Genomic DNA, 20,393 nt, shown 5'->3' on the forward strand with positions numbered 1-20,393 from the left:
ATTTACATTACCGTTCAAAGGTTTGGGGTCGGAATGATTTTTTTACTAATACTTATTACTTTTATTTAGCAATGATGCATGAAATTTATCAAAATTGACAGTAAAGACATTTATAATGTTACAAAGATTTCTATTTTATATGATTGTTTATATGATTATATGTTGTTCTTTTGAACTTTCTATAAAAAAATCCTGTAAAAAGTATTGCAGCTTTCACAAAATATTCAGAAGCACAACTGTTGTCAACACTGATAATAAGAAGACATTTTTCTTGAGCACCAAATCAGCATATTGATTTCTGAAGGTTCTGATCATGTGACACTGAAGACTGGAGTAATGATGCTGAAAATTCAGCTTTGGCATCACAGGAATAAATTACATTTAAAATATATTAAAATAGAAAACAATTATATTTACATTGTAATAATATTTCTGTTTTTACTGTACAGTATTTGTATCAAGTAAATGCAGCCTTGGTAAGCATGAGACGTCTTTCAAAGATACATTCAACTCGCATTGAAAATGCACTGTACACCTATTTAGCAACACAGTATTTTGCCAAATAAACAACATAAAATAAAGAAGTGATTCCTATCTCCCATGTGTACGAATGGAAGTAAATAAAGCTCAAAGTTTAGTGTGACTATAACTTGACAGGCCATCTCTCATGTTATCTCAAGGTGTTGAACTGACCTGTTTCCTTGACACACTGCCGTCCACTGGGTCGATGTACTCAAAATTATCAGCCTTCTCCACACTGTAGACGTTATTGCCCACAGAAAACTTCTGAGTGGTAAAAGCTTTATCAGTGATAACAGCCTCCAAATCTCTCATGAGGTAATACGCTGCCCTGCCGTCCACTCCTTCATAGTCAAACCTGGCAGATATAAAGAAATAAATCCAACAAAGTACATCAATGTAAAAGATGGATGTTACCTAATAATACCTACAGTAATAAATACTTGTTTCATGACCATTTGGAGAGCTCCCAAGATTTTCACGTGACATCTACAAGTAGAGCTAAATATGGTGAATGTGGGAAACATGTATGGGAAAGGGAAAAACAATCCAGGCACACAATAAACAGATACTGCCTACTCAGTCTCAAAGGAAAAGCCATTGAGCGGGTGGGTTTTGTATGTATACACAAAGAAATATCCTGAAATGTCCCGAGAGACCTGGAGATTGATGTTAAAATGAAGCTTGGGAAGGAACTGTCGCTTGGAAAGATGCTTATTTGGGTTCAGCTCACCTGCAGAAGTAGTTGCGTCCCATTTTGGCCCAGTGATCTCTCACTATTCCCTCCACTCCCAGGTTACGCACTGCCATTATGGACAACCATACCAGAACTGACCACAGGCCGTCTTTATCTCGGATGTGGTCTGAACCTGAAAGAAACAAAAAGAGATACATATTTTGATATTCCATCTACACTACCGGTCAAAAGGTTGCGTTTACTTGATAAAAATGCAGTAAATAGTAATCTTGTGAGATATTATTGCAATTTAAAATAACTGTTGCATATTTGAATATATTTAATAGGTAATATATTCCAGTGATGCAAAGCTGAATTCCGAAGCTATCACAATCACATCAGTATTCAATGTCAAATGATCCTTCAGAAATCATTCTAATATGCTGATTTTGTGCTCAAGAAACATTTATTATTATTATTATCAATGTTGAAAAGAGTTGCTTAATATTTGTGTGGCGCACTAGAGACTGACATTAGTGGCTGCGGTCTTTAGCCTCCTTGTTAGGGCACCCGCCTCTCATGGAAGAAACGCCAGTTGGATTCCCGCTCGGAGCGGTGTGAGTAGAACTGGAGGGGTTACATTGGTGCCGTGACCCAAATGGGAGTGAGGTTTAGGGGGGTGAGTGTAATGGTGGTAAACATCACTCCTGTAGGTAAACCTCACTCCCCTGGCCTCAAGAGTCACATTAGCGACTGACGCTAGTGGCTGTGGTCTTTAGCGTCCTTGTTACTGTCACACTTGCTGTGTATATAATCCAAAAGACAAGAGGAAATGGAAACAAAAGGAGTAACACACTAGAATAACAATATCAACATCAACGCAAGACAAAGGACTGAAGAAACTGAGGGCTTAAATACACAATAGCCGCATTTCCACTGTCGGGCCAGGGCCGGGCCAGGGCTTTAAACGGGCCGTGCCGGGCTAATAGCCTCGGGCCAATAGCACCGGGCATGCGTTTCCACTGTCGGGCCAGAAGCTCCACAGCGCTTCACTAAAACACGCCCGTAACACGCCTCTCTGGGACAACGTCACACTAACCCATCATTTCACCAACAAATGGAAGTTTTATAAGAAAACTAATCAGAAATCACTGGAAACATCGTTGAAAACAAACACGATAAAAGCGGCCGTTTGCTAGCTTTTTTTGTTTGTTTGTTTGTTTGTTTGTTTAGCAGCTTCTTGAATATTTAAAACCCACGCATCGATGTTTTACCACAGGTTTACAATAAAAAGTGATACATTGATCATAATGAATTAATTTATGTAAAAATTGCACATTAGTCACTCAGAAATAAATTACCGTTAGGTCTATTTCACAAAAGAAAGAGGACACACTTACTTTTTCAGTCGCGTCTGTTTCTTTATCTGGTAACTTAGTTACAGGACATATTTACATCACATTTAGAAAAAATGATAATTTCTACAAATATATGCCATACGACCTGAGGAGCTTTAGCACTCTCTCGACTCCCATACAGATATTTTCAGTCAGAGAAACAGAGGAAGCTCCCGAAAAAAAAAAGTTACTTTATTTTTAGATAGTCCGGTTTAAAGATACGAGACGTAGGCTATGACAGATAAAATAAAAACATGACTGTGATAGCCTTTAAGATTGGTCTGATTTTTTACTATGCGTATCTTCAAGCGTTTACTATGTTTACTATGGTAACGGCTAGCGCATAGTCTTTTGCATCACAAACAGAAGGCATTCAAACATGAACGCGATTTAAATTATTTTATTTTTAAGTCTTTAATCTGACAGAATCATCCGGCGCTGCCGTCTCCCAACGGTAAACTCTTCCTCTGTTGGTAACCACTCCTCTAGCCCGAGCTGGCCCGCTTTGGCCCAAGGTATTCGACGGGCCAGAAATCCTGGCCGTTGGCCCCGAGTAAGCCCCGATCAAGCCCCGGAAGTGACAGTGGAAACGCGACTGGCCCTGGCACGCACTAGCACGGCCCGGCCCTGGCCCGACAGTGGAAACGCGGCTATTGATGGCAATCAACAGAACAATGAACAGGTGAGGACTAATCAGAAACCATAGTAACAAACAAGTGGCAGGAAAACAGATCAAAGAAAACTAGAGCTGTGTTCTAAATCGCCCCTTATACCCTCATTCACTATTCCCCACATTAGTCCACAAGTATAGGCCTAGTCCACTTGAAAAGTGAATAAAAATGAGTGAGTGAATTCGGACACTGAGTGCGCCGGTGCTGTGCTGAATTTCGTCTTTTGAAGTCAGTACCTAATTGCATAATTCTAACCCCGCACCTAATCCTAAACCTAACTATACTAGGGGGTTATAATCAGGCAGGGGTCAGAATTCGGCACAACTCCAGAAGGGCTGTCGTTTTTGCAAAGTTGGCAGCTATGGAAACTAGCATGTATATACCTTAATTAAACAATTAAAAAGGAATTTATACCTGTATGATATTATGCTGAACCCACATTGGACCAGTGGTTTGGAAAATGGATGGATGACTCTGCTACAGGAATTCATTTGGCGCGACGCATTATTGGTATTCTCTAGCTGTTGAGTGTACATCGGTTATACATTCGTAATGGCAGTGCATTGTGGGATTGAATGAGTGTGAGTGCACTCGATAACAACCACTATGGTTTCGGACACCACTACAAATGCACGTCCCTTCAAATAGTGACTTATTTAAGGGCATAGGGGGTGATTTCCAACACAGCCTAGGTCAGACCAAAACACAGCGACAAGAACTAAAGCCAAACAGAACATACATGTGACAGTTAGTGCACCCGCCTCACATGCTGCAAACACTGGTTCGAATCCCGCTTGTCACGGTGCGAGTAGAACCGGAGAGGTTACACTGAGATTGAATTAAATCAAGAGATTATAATGACAAAATGAAAGCCCTCACTCCCCTGGTCAACTCTTCATCTGCTTGACATCTTCTCTATGACTTTTGTTATTTGATCTGGTTTATTTCATGTAATCAAATGTCAGAAGAAGTGTATCCGACAGCTGTTCTCTGTGCGTGACTAATGCTGAAGTACTAAAAAATGCTCAGGCCTACCGCATATCACATCAACAGCCAAAGACGCTTGTAAGCCAATGTAACATTGTTGTATAATTAGTTTTGACCCTTCAAATCAATAAAACACAATAAAGTTCATTTCAAAAAGCAGATTTCAACATCTATCAGCTTGTCCGACTATTATCTGTTAACTTTCCCCTCAGCTCACAAAACAATAAGCTTGACGCAGAAACGACCTGGTTCACAGCCAAAAGGGAAACTTGCTTAATGCCAATATTCCATAAACACACTCAGTTTGTACCAGATATCTGCCTCTCCATATAATGATGCATGTCTAGCATAGTAGAGAGTGTTTAGTGAAAATGCAACTGACAAGTGACCCATGACAGCACTACAATCCCGCAGCAAAGTCAGAACATGGTGAATAATGAGCGGGCTGCTCTTTTGACACCTACAGACAATGCCTCGTGTCTCACTCAAGGTCTTCGTGGCGGTGTAAAACCCCAGAGGCTTTACAGATCGACCCTGCCGCCCACAGGGCCAAGCGTCTGTCTGCCCAGCAACATTATTCAGCGCCAGTTGCTTATTCCACATTCAGCTGCCAACCAAAACACAACCATTCAATACCAGACAGGGGCTCACCTTCACATATGGGAGTTTCTAGGCAGTTTTGGCCGAGTGGAATTAAAGAGGTACTTAAATAATAATCAAAAACATAAAACAAGGGGTTTAAAATTATATGAGGGCGAGTAAATTACTTAAGTTTTGGATGAATTAATTGTGCATATACAGTACATACTGTATATCACTGAAATGTTTGCTATTTTTCTGAACCAAGAAATTTAATTTCCACAAAAAATGTTTTGATAACATTCTGTGGTGGAAATTGTGATTTTGGACCTTTGTTTTAAATGGCCAACAGTAATTTTATTTACCTTCATTTTTCTTTACACATCATGTCTCATATTTTAAGCTCTTCACTATCTCCTTGGCACCCAAAAAAAAAAAAAAAAAAAATTCTGTTTGAATAATCATTGTTTTAAAATATTTTTATGACAAATTTTCATATTTGAATACTGAACATATGGTTCTGAAAAAACTACAATCTATAGATAAAAGCAATTTGAAAAGAAGCAAAAAAAGTTTTAAAATAAAAATATTTTTATGGCAAATTTTCATATTTTAAGACTGAATGCATTGTTAAGGGGAACAAATATAATCTATAGAGTCATTTGAGTGTATTTGAACACCATGGAGATGCTTTGTAAAAAGATCTGGATAATAAAAAAATAAGCAAATATAAATTATACATGCACAAAACATTTCCAAATGCAGTTTCAATGTCACCTTTACATAAGAAAAAGGGGAAAAAAAGTTAGTTGCTATTAGTTAGCTTTTTGTTACTTTTAATAAAATCAAACCCCTGTGACATGAAAAAAGTGCCTGTCGTTATTAAGCAGGAACACGTCTGGTTGTTCAAGCGTTGTATGACATGTATGTTATATGGCACGATAGGACTAGAGAACTAAAACCACTACAATCCAGTAAATCCCTTTTTCTTCCACTCCTTTACCTCCTTCGTCTGTGCCCCCACCCTGTGTGCTTTTGTGAGAAAAGCAGAGGAGGAGTAGTTTGCTTTTGCCAGCAGAGACCACTCTCACTTTCTCACTATTTCAGATGATTCACCAGCCTGTCCTCATTTTATAGCGGAACACTGATAAAGATCTACATTTTGGATGTGGTCAAAATGTCATAAAGCATTTCCTAACAAAAAGCTACCTCCAAAAATGTCAATGACATAAAATGATTTTTTAAAACATGCTTTCTTTTGTGTTTGACAGAAAAATTACATTATAGGGGTTTGGACCAACATAAGTAATAAATAATGACAAACATTCATGATGACTTTTCAACTCTAAAAGCCGGAGAAGGGCTTTTATATGCTCTTAGAGAAGTGCACGGACTCTGATGGCACCCACCTGCTCCGAAGCTCTCCTCTCCACAGAACGAACACCTCCCAGAATCCATCAGGTTTCCAAAGAATCTCCAGCCTGTGGGAGTTTCATAAAGCGCCACCTTCATGGCCTTAGCAACCCTGCAAACAAACAGGAAGCATGTGTACTCCAGTGCAATCCTACTCAGAGTTCATTTGGACGAGATCAAATCTGAGAGAAGGACTGTATCTCATTGGCTAACAGCATCATTTCTTTATCAAAGTATCTTTAAAATTGTGCAATTACTATAGCTATATGGCACTGCAATGTAAAGTGCCTGTACACACCAAGAACGTCAACTATAAAGATAAGTATTACAATAACAATCTGTTTATAATAAATGCGCACTTAAGCTATGTCATCTTCCACTTTAATTGATCAAGCTCTTTAAAGGGATAATTCTGTCCCTCATGTTGTTTCAATCCTTTATGAATTTCTTTCTTCTGCTGAACAGAAAGGAAGATATTAAGAAGAATATCAGTAACCAGACAGTTTCTGGTCTCATTGACTTCCATAGTATATTTTTTTCCTACTATGTAAGTCAATGAGACCAGAAACTGTCTGGTTACTGACATTCTTCTAAATATCTTCCTTTCTGTTCAGCAGAAGAAAGAAATGCATACAGGTTTGAAACAACATGAGGGTGAGTATATGATGACAGAATTTTCATTTTAAAGTGGAGTATCCCTTTAAAGCAAGATGGATTCTGATTTGGATTCTGTCAATGTTTATATCATTCATCATCTGGAAAATAATTGTTCTGAAAGTGATTCCAAAGATATTATTCCTCTTTATTATTAACGTTGGACTCTACTATTTATCTTTATAGTAATCGTCGTTTGTGTGAATGGGCCTTTTTCACTATAAAAAGTGAAAATGTGACTTTCTAGAGGCAGATTTTGTCATATTACCACATGGATCATATTTTAGGAAACCTAATAATACAGTATTATATATTTTAAAATAATACATGTAAATGATAGACTGTGAAAGAAGATGGATGTCGATGTAATGATCATTTGATATACTCATATAAGCAAAGTGATCACCATTCAGCTTTCTACAAATTCACTGGTAGTACATTTAGTACCTGTTCTTTGGACTGATTCATTAATCAAACTGCATATTTCGTCTTCTCAATTCAGTGTCTTTATAAGGCAAAAAGCAGAACGAAACCATGCTGACATTTTGGCTGACATTTATTTTGAGATTCAGCCATGTGCCTGGAGGAGCAAACAGCACTTTAATCATCGGTGTGTAGTCTACACCTGTTTAACTTGCTTATACTGTCAAACTCCTGCGAGCCGTCACAGAAACTGAAAATTCAGGCCTTTATTTGAACAAATATTGTCATACTACATTATTGTTAAGACAGCAAGTTTTGTATTTGGGAACTGTATTCATTCATGACTATGAACATGAAATAGATCGAGAAAACAAGAAGAGGAACGCGGTTACAAGTCTCCTTCTCTGTTTGTTGATCTTGGATAATGGCTAGAGTCATAACTATTTTCAGACACTGCAATCTGGCATTATGGGTAATGAGTTGCTGAGATCCCATCAGATGAAGGGACAGATGACAGGGAACCGATGTAAATGAGGAGAGCTAGGATGCAGCTGTTTACTCATGGGTGGAATTACTAAATATGGGAAAACAAGTGTTATTGACTCAAGGGACATGGAGTAGAATGGAAAGCCTGGCACACGGACAGCAAACTGGAATCTTTGACCTGTTGACTTGTTTTCGATGATTTATTCTCATATTTGTGGCCAACACAAGCAGCGCTATCTCTAACTTTGCATCGGAAATATTTTGCATGCATATGTGTTCATGAGGGTGTGACTGGACTTTTTAACAATTCTGTCTATAAAAGAATGAAAAAAAGGGAAAATAACATGCTCAGCTGAGTTTTAAAGTCGGCAGCTGTTCCTAAGCTCAATCTGGCAATAAAACTCAATTATCAACTAGCATAATTTTAGCATGAGTTGACAGGCAGTCTAATTAAGCTGGTAAACGACCCCAGTTGTACTAAAATGATTTCCATTTACATTCCTTACTCCGAGATATATTAAAACATTTCTAAAAGTAAAATTGCTTTTAAAATTGCTTTATTACAATATAAACAAACAGTTTAAGGACTTTACCACCTTATAAAGTCTAATCTTGTGAGTACACACAGACGACAATGACCAAAAGAGTTAAAAAACAAATAGGCCTACTGAAATAATGCTTAATGATTAAGCTTATACAAATCATGAACTGTTTATGCATATTACAGTTCAAAGATTCATATAATTTTATATCAAGTATGTAATTTTTCATTTACATACCCCCCCTCCCCCCCCCCCGTTTTGTTCCTGAATGAATCAGTGTCAGTGTTGTTGAACAAATCAGTTCAGTGAATAATTCAACGACTTATAAAGAGAGCCGCTTATTTCATTCCCGAATAAATCAGTGTTGTTGAACGAATCGGTTCAGTGAATTATTCAATGATTCGTTCATAAAGAGAGTTGCTTATTTTGTTCCTGAATGCATCAAAGCTGTTGAACAAATTAGTTCAGTGAATTACTCAATGACTCACTCTTAAAAACAGCCCCTTTTCACCACCTACTAATTTAATGATCGCCTGCAGAAAAATCCCCACCACTAATGCACAGACTTAGAGCTTGTCTGAATGTGCAAACACAGGGAAGCGGAGTGATACAAACAGTGAAAAGTCCCAAGATGTTATATACAGATGTATTTATATCGTTAAAAAATATGGTTACAGCAAACACACTGCACTGCAGTTACAATTCGACTGGATTTTCTCATGTGTAATTTCCCCATATTTCAGCAGTTCATCCTCAGTACATGGTCAAATTGATAGCACACATTCTCTCTTCCCCTTCCCACGTGTATAGGGAACACGGCAGATGTTTCCTTTCCATCCTTCCATCCTTAAACACAGTCATATGCGCACATATAAAAGAGCTGCAATCACACACCAGACCTACAGCACACACATGCTCGAGTAGATTATCTCCACAGCCACTTCACAAACACACACTCACTATATCCATGGTATAAACACAGCCACAGCCTAGAGCTCACTTGTCGCCTAAAAAGGTTTACAGCAGCAGAGATGCCTTGCTCCAACAACTCGCACCCCAGGGGACATGCATGCCTCAGAAAAACAGTTCAGATTAGTTGGACAGAATGATACAGATTCATAAAAAGAGAATACAGTTATTCACCAGATGCAGCACTACAAAATCGGACTTTTAAGGACTCGCAATATAAAAATGTCTTGATTATAACTAAATAAGGTCAGTTCATTTTCTGGCCTGACTCTCTTTCCTGGTGGTGTTGTGAATTGAAATGTATGGTGTGAACATTTAAAAAGTATGTTTATCTCAGTTGTTAATGATGAAGAGATGAAGACTCCAGTCAAATCAGTAGCCTATATAAAACAGGGCTAAACTGAACATTGCATATTTTTTGCTGCTTGCCAATCAGGCCATTTCTAGTTGTCCTTACAACATTTTTACTGGCTCCAACATAAAAATAAAATAATTAAAATGTATTAATTATAATTAAATATAATACAAATATGTGACCCTGGACCACAAAACCAGTCACATGGGTCACTTTTTTTTACATTGGGATTTATATATCATATGAAAGCTGAAAAAAGAAGCGTTCCATTGATGTATGGTTTGTTAGGATATGACAATATTTGGCTGAGATACAACTATTTGAAAATCTGGAATCTGAGGGTGCAAAAAAAACGAAACATTGAGAAAATCGCCTTTAAAGTTGTCCATTTATGTTCGCGATTGTGCAGCATTCACTCATAAAAATAATTGTTTTATATATATATATGGTAGGAAATGTACAAAATATCTTCATGGAGCATAATCTTTACTTAATATCCTAATGATTTTTGGCATAAAAGAAAAATCGATAATTTTGACCCATACAATGTATTGTTGGCTATTGCCACAAATATACCCGTGCGACTTCTGACTGGTTTTGTGATCCAGGGTCACATATATGCATTTTATTTATTTAATTTAGTATTTACATTCAGTTTACAAGTATAATTTATATATTTATTATTTATAATCATTTGTATACTTTTACAACACCATTGCTGTAGAATGATATGGTGATGGCATACATGGCAAAAATATTACTGATTGGTTTGTAATTTTCAAACGATTTTTATCAAGTACATGTCACATTTCTACAATGACATCGCCACTGAAAACATTTTTTTCCGTGATGCTACATCCATAAAATTAGATGTCGGTAAAAAGACGAAACCTCAGCTTTGAAGTATATTATTGAGCCAAAAAGTCCATTATTGGTCAGAATATTTTTGCCATACAAATTTGCAGATCATCCATCCATCCATCCATCAATTATCCACCACTTATTTGGGACCGGGTGCACCAAACTTGAACTTTAGTATGCAGCAAAAAACAAAACTATCCTAAATAAAACTAAACAAATATCCTACCGCTTCCATGCTGCCACACTCACATTTCATTTGGAAGTGAATGTAACATGAAGTGACCGCACCTATAGCCTGGAAGGCAACAGCTCAAATTTGGAGGGTGAATGAGAAAGGAAACAATCTAGAACTGTCTCTAGGCTGGAAGCACTCATTCTTACTTAACTATCATTTGCCGAATGGAAAATATCACACTCTGCTTAGCTATGGCTATACTTTATAACAAGGTACAAACTCAGGCCAAATGTAGACTCAAACTCTCTTTCTTTATCTTAGCCACACCAGTAGTTTAAAGTCTCACTGACAGTGTGTTACTGACATTGAATCAACCTTGCAAAGCCTCCAGGAAGTGAATAATGAGTCACAGAACAAACACAATACTAATGGGAGGAAATCATAATTCTGGTGTTATGACACAATAAGCACTTTCTGGCTGTTTTTAATGACTGATTGGGTAGCACTAAATAACGTCACTTCCTATTTGACTGCCAGCATTACAGAGATAGTTCACCCAGAAATGAAAATCTGTCATCATTTACTCATCCTTATGTCATTCCAAACCTGCATGTCTTTTTTTCTTCTGTGAAACACAACAGAATCTATTTTGAAGAATGTTGGTAATAGGTCACCATTGAATTCCATTGTATGGACAATGCGGAGACATTTCTCAAAATATATATTTTGACTTTCAAAGAAGAAAGAAAGTCTGGAACGACATGAGGGTGAGTAAACGATGATAGAATTGTCATTTTTGAGCAAACTACCCATTTAATAAGGCCATTTCATTTCAATCAGGTTCACGTTATTGCCAAAAGTAATTTATAGAAGAGAAGTGGACCAGTAAATACGGTTTAGGTTTGTCAGTTTTTCAATTTTTGTTATTTTTAAAACAAATTTGAAAGCTGAAGTGTGTATGTTAAATGTCAAACAGAACTGAAAAGGTTTTCTGAACACTCCCTGTTCCCCATTGGTCAGCAAAACAGGTAACTCCGCCCCCAACTGACACAATTGATGGAGCTGTTGCTGTATCAGACTGGGAAATGTATTGATAGCACCACAGAGTCACAAAATAAGCTACAAATATAGGAATAGGATAAGACAATTTGATTAAAAGCCTTTACATTTAAACAATATCGTTTAAATGCATGAAATTGCTATTAATTTCTCATAGCATAAGATCCTGTCTCAAAGCAGACGGGTCTTTAGCATGATTATTTTTAGTCTGCAGGAGCTCGCGCAGGGTTGAGCTAACACTGTTATTCTTAGGGAGTGAGTCTCCACACTGTAACCTCTGGCCCCATCACTAATGTTTTTACCATTTAGTGTCTTGCACAAGAAGAGTAACTGAGATAGTGGAAAGATCCTGATGGATTATTTCCTCCCTGGTCATCAGCTTATCAATTATTTTGAGAGTTGACTGGCTTTTCTTTAAACAGCTCTGAACTCCTGCAGTATATTAAGGGATAATGTCACTGTCTCTTAATTTGACAAACAAATGTGAAAGTCAAGAAAAGAAATGGAAGCAAGCCGTGTGGAAATTATCTCAGTTTCTTTGTTTCACCGAATACAAGTCCAAGCAAATCGGTTTGTAATATATATTTAAGTGCATAATTAATATTCAAGATTCTGCATAACAATCTTGCTGAATTTTTGAAGGTTTAGTAGTACATTCCTATCAGACAGAGTGGTTGGAGCAACTTTTGGTGATGACTTTGGTGATAGTCTGCAGCATGTCTGTGAATCATGGCATTTCAGCGGTATCATATGAGAGCATCAACATAGTGCCTCTCCAGATCCGGCCCACATCTGGGCCGTGTGGAATCCAAGTGTACCAGATGTGGGCCGGATCTGGGCCGACACTATGTTGCTGTCTGTGATGTTACAGGAGTCCGAGTCCTATCAGCAACATTTAAAGCAGCACTCAGTAGCTTCGGGATTTCTTCGCTGTATTCTTGCTTTTTGCTCGCAGGTTTCTCTCTAGAGCTCCCCCCACAGCTTCGGAATAGATATTTGACAACACTGTTGTAAAAACTCGTTGGTGATTCTCAGACACCAGAGGCTAGTAGATCGACGACATCAAAGCAGATGGGATATTCTTTAAAACATCTTCTTCATTCGGGTTCGAACAGCGTGAGGGAGCGCAATAATGACAGCATTTTAGCAGATTTCTTTTGGCCGTAAAGCAATTGTTTACATCGCGAGACCTGATATCACGCGAGACTTCCTGATGCGGCGGCCGGCGGCCTGCCGCCCCAAAGTTGCAAGTGCATATTTTCCGCTCAGGGGCACCAGGGGGGTGCGAAACGACCACCATTCAACCCGAAATAAGTATTATAACCATTCCAATGACTCCGAAGCTGTTCAGTTAAGGTAAAAAAGTTACTTAGTTCACCTTTAACACCTACATTTCTGTGAATGTGCTTTTTGATAAAAACAGGTTTATTTTTCACAATCTGTAAATTAGCAAGGTTTTCTTACCTGTCGATGGCCATGCTGGTTGGCATACTGCGGGCAAAACCTCTGATTCCTCTCTGACTGAAGTAAGGGATGCAGGAGAGGTTTGCTGCCATCACTGCCAGTGAATCTGACGGGCTCACAAAGAACCCATCTTGACCCATAATCATGTAACGATCCTGTACATAAGACAAACATAGCCAACATTATACAACAGTTATTTAACAGTTATATAACAGTTATAAAAATCATCTTATTTTTTTATCTAAAATGTATACTTGATATAAATTTCTTGTTCACTGATGTAATGTATTAACCAGCTGCTTTATCATTTGAAAATGATGAAGAATACATACACTATAGCATTTAAAAGTTTGGGGACAGTAAGATTTGTTTAAAATAAATAAATAATTTTATTGAGCAAGGGTGCATAAAAAAATTATCAAAATTCACAGTAAAGACCTTTTAAAAATAAATGCTGTTCATTTGAACTTTCTATTTATCAAAGAATAATGAGAAAAATATCATGGTTTCGACTAGTGCTGCCAATTCGATTAATCGTGATTAATCGCATCTAACATCAAAGTTTTTGTTTACATAATATTTTAAACAAATGTGTATACACACAAATATATTATGTAAAATGTTGCGATTTTATTGCGATTAATTGATTTGACAACGCTAGTTTCGACAATTTTTTTTTTCAACATTGATAATAATTAGAAATGTTTATTGAGCACCAATAAATAAATAAATAAATGCAGCCTTGGTGAGCATAAGAGACTTCTTTCAGAAACATTAACTAATTCTTACCAACCCCAATCTTTTGAACAGTAGTGTATAAGCATTTTTCTCAACAGTATGAACAGCATTTCCTGTTTCTCACTTGTTTGCAATATTTAGAAATAAAGATAGCACAACCCCCCCCCCCCCCCCCCCAAAAAAAAAGAATGAAAACAAATAAGATAAAATAAATAAAGATAAACGAGATAAATATTATCGTTAAATGACATAAAAAACAGATAGATAGAACTGCAATCAAAACAAGACCCTGACAAAGATGCAGGAAATAATCCAGCAATAATTTTGTTCAACAGCCTTGATTCTTTTGCTCTTTTCTTGATTATTATTCTTATGAAGTTTTTACATATTTTTTCTGTTTGTGTAAGTGATTTGTAAATGATTGTCAGATGTTAAGAGATAAGCACCCCATCTGCATCAAAAGCAGCCCCAAAGCCAAACTCTCCCCCCTTCATAGAGTCCACCAGAGACGCAGCGAAAGCAGGGTTTGGGTTTGGGTGTTGGCCTCCAAAGTCCTCCAGAGGGACACAGTTAACAGCAGAATTAGCTGGAGCCCCGAGCTCATCACATAGGATTTTTCGGACATACGGTCCCATAACTGAAACAGACGACATGAAGATTGACTCTACAGTACATACAGATATAAATCTGCATATAGGCATTTGCAACTGTCCACAAGAGTTTACCTCCATTCATTGCATCTATTCGTATCTTCAGCTGGTTTGGACCCGTCAGCAAGCTCTTGATGGCACCAAAGTCAAAAATTCCCCGCAGCATGTTTAGATAGATCTCGACTGAATCCACAATCTCAACTGGAAAACAGAGAAAGAACATGTTTATGTTCAGTACATCAGTGTAAACCTGAAGTTTGTGGTAAAAGTAAATGAAAACACTAGAGTAAGTTTATACCGCTCACCTCTGAAGGGCTTGAACTTGTTCTCGAGGTCAAAGTCTTGACGGCCAAGGCGGGACAGGTCGATGTGGAGGTCAGGGCAGATGGCGTACTCCTCTAGTGTGCGACTGACCTGATGGATCCTCTCCATCACTGTGTCTGGAGAAGGCCCTGGGAACAAGAAACAGTGGCAGATTTCAACAAAATATATTAAAAAATATTAAAATATTAAAATATATCTATCTATCCATCTACAACTTTCACAGAGAGATGGAGATTGACACATCTTTTTGAATATGATGCTGCTAACATACGCTAACATTCAAAGGTTTAGTGGTCAGTACGTTTTTGTACAAAAAAAATAAAAAAAATACCGAATGACCATCACATTGTTATAAAAACACTGTATTTCAAATAAATGCTGTTCTTTTGAACTTTCGATTCATTAAATAATCCTCTAAAAAAATCTGTTTCCACAAAAATATTAAGCATAACAACTGTTTTCACCATTGATAATAATAATAAATGTTTCTTGAGCACCAACTCAGCATATTAGAATGATTTCTGAAGGATCATCTGACACTGAGGACTGGAGTCATTTCAGCTTTGCCATTACAGGAATAAATCACATTTTAAACTATATTCAAATATAATAATATTTTACAATATTACACTTTTTACTGTATTTTTGATTAAATGCAGCCTTGGTGAGCATAAGAGACTTCTTGCAAAAACATAAACAAATCTTATAGACCCCAACTTTTGAACGGTAATATGCACTAGTCAGTAATATGCATGATAAAAATAAAAATAAATCTCATTATAATAATGGTGTAAGTAAAAGCAAAATAAATTTAAGGTAAGCTATATATTTTAGGTAAATTTAGGTCCATAGATATTACAATACATGTCCATAGAAGATATTTTACTGTGTTTTCTGTAAATAGTTGTTCATGACAGCTTGGAAAAAGGTAACGTTAAGCTGACGTCATGACATTATTGGCCCAGCGATTCCCTTAGGCTGATATTAAAATATATTGAAAGTATCATTATCATTCTGAAGGTGCTCTTATGCAGGGTGTTTCAATATGCTTTGTAATGTTCTCACCTCCATTAGCGACACTGAATTTGATCCCAAAGTCTCCTCCTGGGCCTCCTGGACTGTGGCTTGCAGTGAGAATGATCCCACCGCTAGCTTTTATCTTCCTGATGATACAGGAGACTGCTGGGGTGGACAGGATCCCGTTGTGTCCAATGACTAGACGTCCTATCTGAAATTGAAGGTTTGGTTTCAGTGGTGTCAAGGTTTTTTCCATGCATTGAAAGTCAATGGAGTCCAATGTTAGTTTGGGCTCTCACTAGGAAAAAAACAATAAACTTTTTTTTTTACTTTTGGGTTTACAGAAGAAAGAGAGTCAAGTGTAAAAATGTAAAAGTGAATATTTATACTTTAGATACTGGCCCTAAAATGTGCATATTAGTATCTTGGAGTGCTAATATATACCCTTATAACAAGCTGTTGCACATCTAAAAGTAAATTTTTTGCATTTTCCCCCTGTAGATTATAAAAACAACGTATATGACAAAATAAGTAAATGTTATTTTAGGTTAATTGAGGAGAGATGATATGAATATGAGTAAATGCTAAACTTTTTTCATACATTGAAAGTCCAATGTTGTTTTGGACTCCAATGACTTTAATTCTTTGTTTCACAAAAGAACGAAAGTCATTCGTTTTTGAAATGACAAATGTAAGCGTGCACTTTCGATCCTGAATAGCCTCTTTGCTTAATTCCAGACCTTCACCAGGGGTCATCATAACATTATGTGGTGGGCTTTAAACCTGCACCCTTCCGAGGCGCCAGTCATGGCTACTACTGCATACCAGGTCAACAACTACATCTGTCTGGTAGCTCATTCCTGTGGGATTGACGAGCTGACTCAGTGACAAAAACTAAACAGACGTGTGCAGGCTTCTTTACTTGCAATACAGGCTAACAATACACCTAATCATTCAAAGTAGACCTGACACACAATCCTAGCTTCCATAAATTGCAACCTCAGTTGTCAATCGCTCTAAATATTGACAGATACTGCTTGTTTCAGTCTTTCTAGCTCACAAGACAGCAGCCCAGACATCTCAGCAACTTTGTGACTCATTAAGCTTTACAAGATCAGCCACTTTCTATTAATAGTGAGGTATTTGGCATCTCTCACTCAAGTATTTATAATGATGAGCAAGTGCACTGACTCTAGTCTTTTTTTTTTTTTTTTGGTAATATGCTAATTAAATACCTGACTGATGCTTTGCTTATCCCGTTGCTTTTACATGCATCTCTTAGTTGAAGCTCAGTGAGTGTGAACTGTATTCCCAGCACTCTTTGAACAGCTTATCCATATAAGGTGCTGCTTCTGGATACACAGTGTCAATATATCATGTCTCTGAGAGCTACCAAGTTTGTATGGAAGAATGTCACTGATACAAAGAAAGAGACTAAAGGAGGGAGGATTTATGGCTGTATTGTATAATATAAATGGAATAACAGTATTTAGAGCATCAAAACAGTGACTTCAGGCTTTATGCTCCGACGGAACTAAACTTTACATCTTCATTAAAGCACAATAAAATATGCCATAAAGGTTGATGAACAAAGTTGATGAAGCATCTTGGCTCGTGGCCATATGTTCTGGGTTTCCCTGTAGCTGACATGAACATGAGGTCAAAACAAGGGAAACAGCGGCTCTCCAGGAAGAGTGTGCAGGGGAGGGATGGCATAACAGATAAAGACAGGATACATTTGGCCAGGCCAGGAAAGAGATTTAACTCTAAAACTTTCTTTCATACTCAGTTTGTGGCTTTTCAGGGTTTTCCAACAAAACGTGCATCAAGTTTGGGATACCAAAAGTTTAAATCCATGTCATGTTATACTGAATCATAAAACTAACATGTCCAACAGACATGCAACAAATTTAACACTTGCAACAAGACACTTGAAATGATCATAATCAAATATAACAACAAAGATAATAATGATTATACCAATTGGTAAATAAATTAGTGAATTAATTTTGATCATATAAATCAGAGAATCTATAAATAAATAAATGGGCTTTCATTAATCTAACTGATACCTTTTTGATGATATATATCAGAAAACCTATTAAATAAACATTTTTTTATTAGATAGACTACTAAATCTATAAAGTTTATTAAGAAATAAACAAACAATGCATTTGATTATATAGACTAGAAAATGTATATTTATCAATAAATAAATAAATAGGCTTTATTCTAACTGATGTTACCTTTTTGATAATATAGATCAGAAAAAACATTATTATTATAGAATCTATATGTCAATAAATAGATAAATACATAAATATTAATCTAACTGATGTTACTTTTTGATGATAAGTCGATATAAGTCAGACAATAATAAATAAATAAAACAATGCATTGCATTTTTATTATATAGACTAGAACATCTATAACATTTATAAATAAATAAATGAATAACTTTAATTAACTGATGTTACCTATTGATGATATAGATCAGAAAACATAATAAATAAATAAACGATGCATTTTTATTACATATCTAATTATATTTATAAATGAATAAATGCACTTTTAATTATAGGCCTACTACAATATATCAAGTTTAGTGGGAAATAATAAATAAATTATGCATTTTTAGACTTAAAATCTATCATAGACCATAAATAAATATAATTTTAAAATGTTAAAATAGTGACCTAGAAAAAAAGGCGTGAGATTTTTATTTTGACTTTGAAAAAGTATAGACACCATCACCTTACCCCGTTGGCAGCTGCCATTTGAACGATGACTTCAGTTGCAGCCCGGCTGAAGTATCTTCCATCGCTGCCCACCACCATAGTGCATCCCTGACGGTCCCTCAAGTCGATGGAGGACAGCACACTTTGGATGTAATTTTGAAGATAGTTCTTTTTACTTTCGAAAACAGCTGTCTTCTTTCGCAGTCCATTTGTCCCTGGTCTCTGGTCGTCGAAGGGGGTCGTTTGGATAGTCAAAATGGGTATAGGGTTAGTCTCCATGATCTTCTGCAACGCTTTGAGGACCGTAAAAATGTAATGAGGTGTGAAACAATGTTCTAAATATCGTCAAAAGCAACAGAAGAAGTTCACGGAGGCAGCGAGCAGTGCGCTTCAGTCGCAGTGGATTATTTGAGACGCGTCCCGTGACGCTTCTTTGGAAAACTAGTGTACAGCAGCTGTCTTCTCATCGCACCCCGGGACAAACCGTGGTATAGTGGCACAAAACACAGAATAAATGGGTGAAAGGGTAAAGAAAGATTCCAAGATAAGGTCTTCCGCTCACCGACACTCTTCTCCCGAACTGTCACGCGCACGTTTGTTTGCCAAAAGGCAGGGAGGGTAGAAGAAAACTCTATATAATGAGCTAACGCACTGGCCAAAAATAGCCTATGATGTGTGGGGGAGCGAATAGTGACAGTGTGCTGCTGTGTAATCGGACGCTTCTACTGTCCGTGGCGCACTGGATCCACAAGAAGAGCTAAGATGGACAGCAGTTCTCACCTGACTGACGCACACCGGATCAAATGCAGAAATGTCATAACATTCATAAAATGTTTGTCACAAACATTAAACACGAAGATAGACAGGAATGAGAGAGAAATAATAAACTGACCAAAGTTTCCAATGCCAAAAACAGATAAGGGAGATCGAGCGGGGCTAGTTGGGACAAGAGCTGTTTCTCAGGCCTAAATGTTTGAGGCAAAAGTCCAGTTATGTTTTCTAGTCATGCGTTTCAAACATCTAATTTAACTTAAATTACAATAATTTTGTGAAATCTGTAGGCCTACTTCAGACTAAACTTCTGTATCATATTTCGTAGCTCCTGAAATACATTCAAACAACAGTCAACTAGTTATGTATTTTAAAGGTTTGAAATGTGTTCTGGGGATACATGGATATTTTTCATAAAAGTCAGGTTGGGGCATGTTGTCACGTAGCCTACGTGTTTCATATTTAATTAATTTTTTTGTTGTTGGCCAAAACAATGGTTTGATATTTTGTGTTCTACCTTTTGCGTTCATATTTTGTTTCATAAATTCACGCAGAAATTCAAAATAAACCTACCGTGATAAATATATGAAGTGAAAAGTGTGACAACTGTTTGTTTGAGCTGAAAATGCATTAGGCCAATATACAAAGTGATAACTACAGTACCGGTCATAAATGGAAACATTAGGCCTAATATTTTTAATGTTTCTGAAAGAAGACTCTTATGCTCAACAAGTCTGCATTTATTTGATCAAAAATGCAGAAAAAACTGAAATATTGTGAAATATTATTACAATTTAAAATAATGGTTTTCTATTTTAATATACTTTAAAATTTAATTTATTTCTGTGATGCAATGCAGAATTTTCAGAAGCCATTACTTCAGTCTTCAGTATCACATAATCCTTCAGAAATTATTCTAATAAGC

At 36.8% G+C, this 20,393-nt stretch overlaps 1 protein-coding gene across 1 annotated transcript in view; it reads right to left on the minus strand.

Moving 5' to 3' along the window:
- The window catches only part of pgm5 (phosphoglucomutase 5), a 25,199-nt gene extending 5,747 nt beyond the window's left edge, over positions 1-19,452 (minus strand). The window contains exons 1-9 of the mRNA XM_084389503.1: positions 18,719-19,452; positions 16,008-16,170; positions 14,924-15,070; positions 14,694-14,819; positions 14,415-14,605; positions 13,231-13,385; positions 6,239-6,354; positions 1,253-1,388; positions 694-877 (exon numbers count right to left, since the gene is read on the minus strand). Coding sequence (XP_084245629.1) covers positions 694-877; positions 1,253-1,388; positions 6,239-6,354; positions 13,231-13,385; positions 14,415-14,605; positions 14,694-14,819; positions 14,924-15,070; positions 16,008-16,170; positions 18,719-18,976 — 1,476 coding nt within the window. The 5' untranslated portion in view covers positions 18,977-19,452. The remainder of the gene's footprint in view (positions 1-693; positions 878-1,252; positions 1,389-6,238; positions 6,355-13,230; positions 13,386-14,414; positions 14,606-14,693; positions 14,820-14,923; positions 15,071-16,007; positions 16,171-18,718) is intronic.
- Positions 19,453-20,393: the final 941 nt, after the last annotated feature.

This window comes from Rutilus rutilus (genome assembly GCF_951802725.1).
Source record: "Rutilus rutilus genome assembly, chromosome: 19".
Taxonomy (NCBI): domain Eukaryota; kingdom Metazoa; phylum Chordata; class Actinopteri; order Cypriniformes; family Leuciscidae; genus Rutilus; species Rutilus rutilus.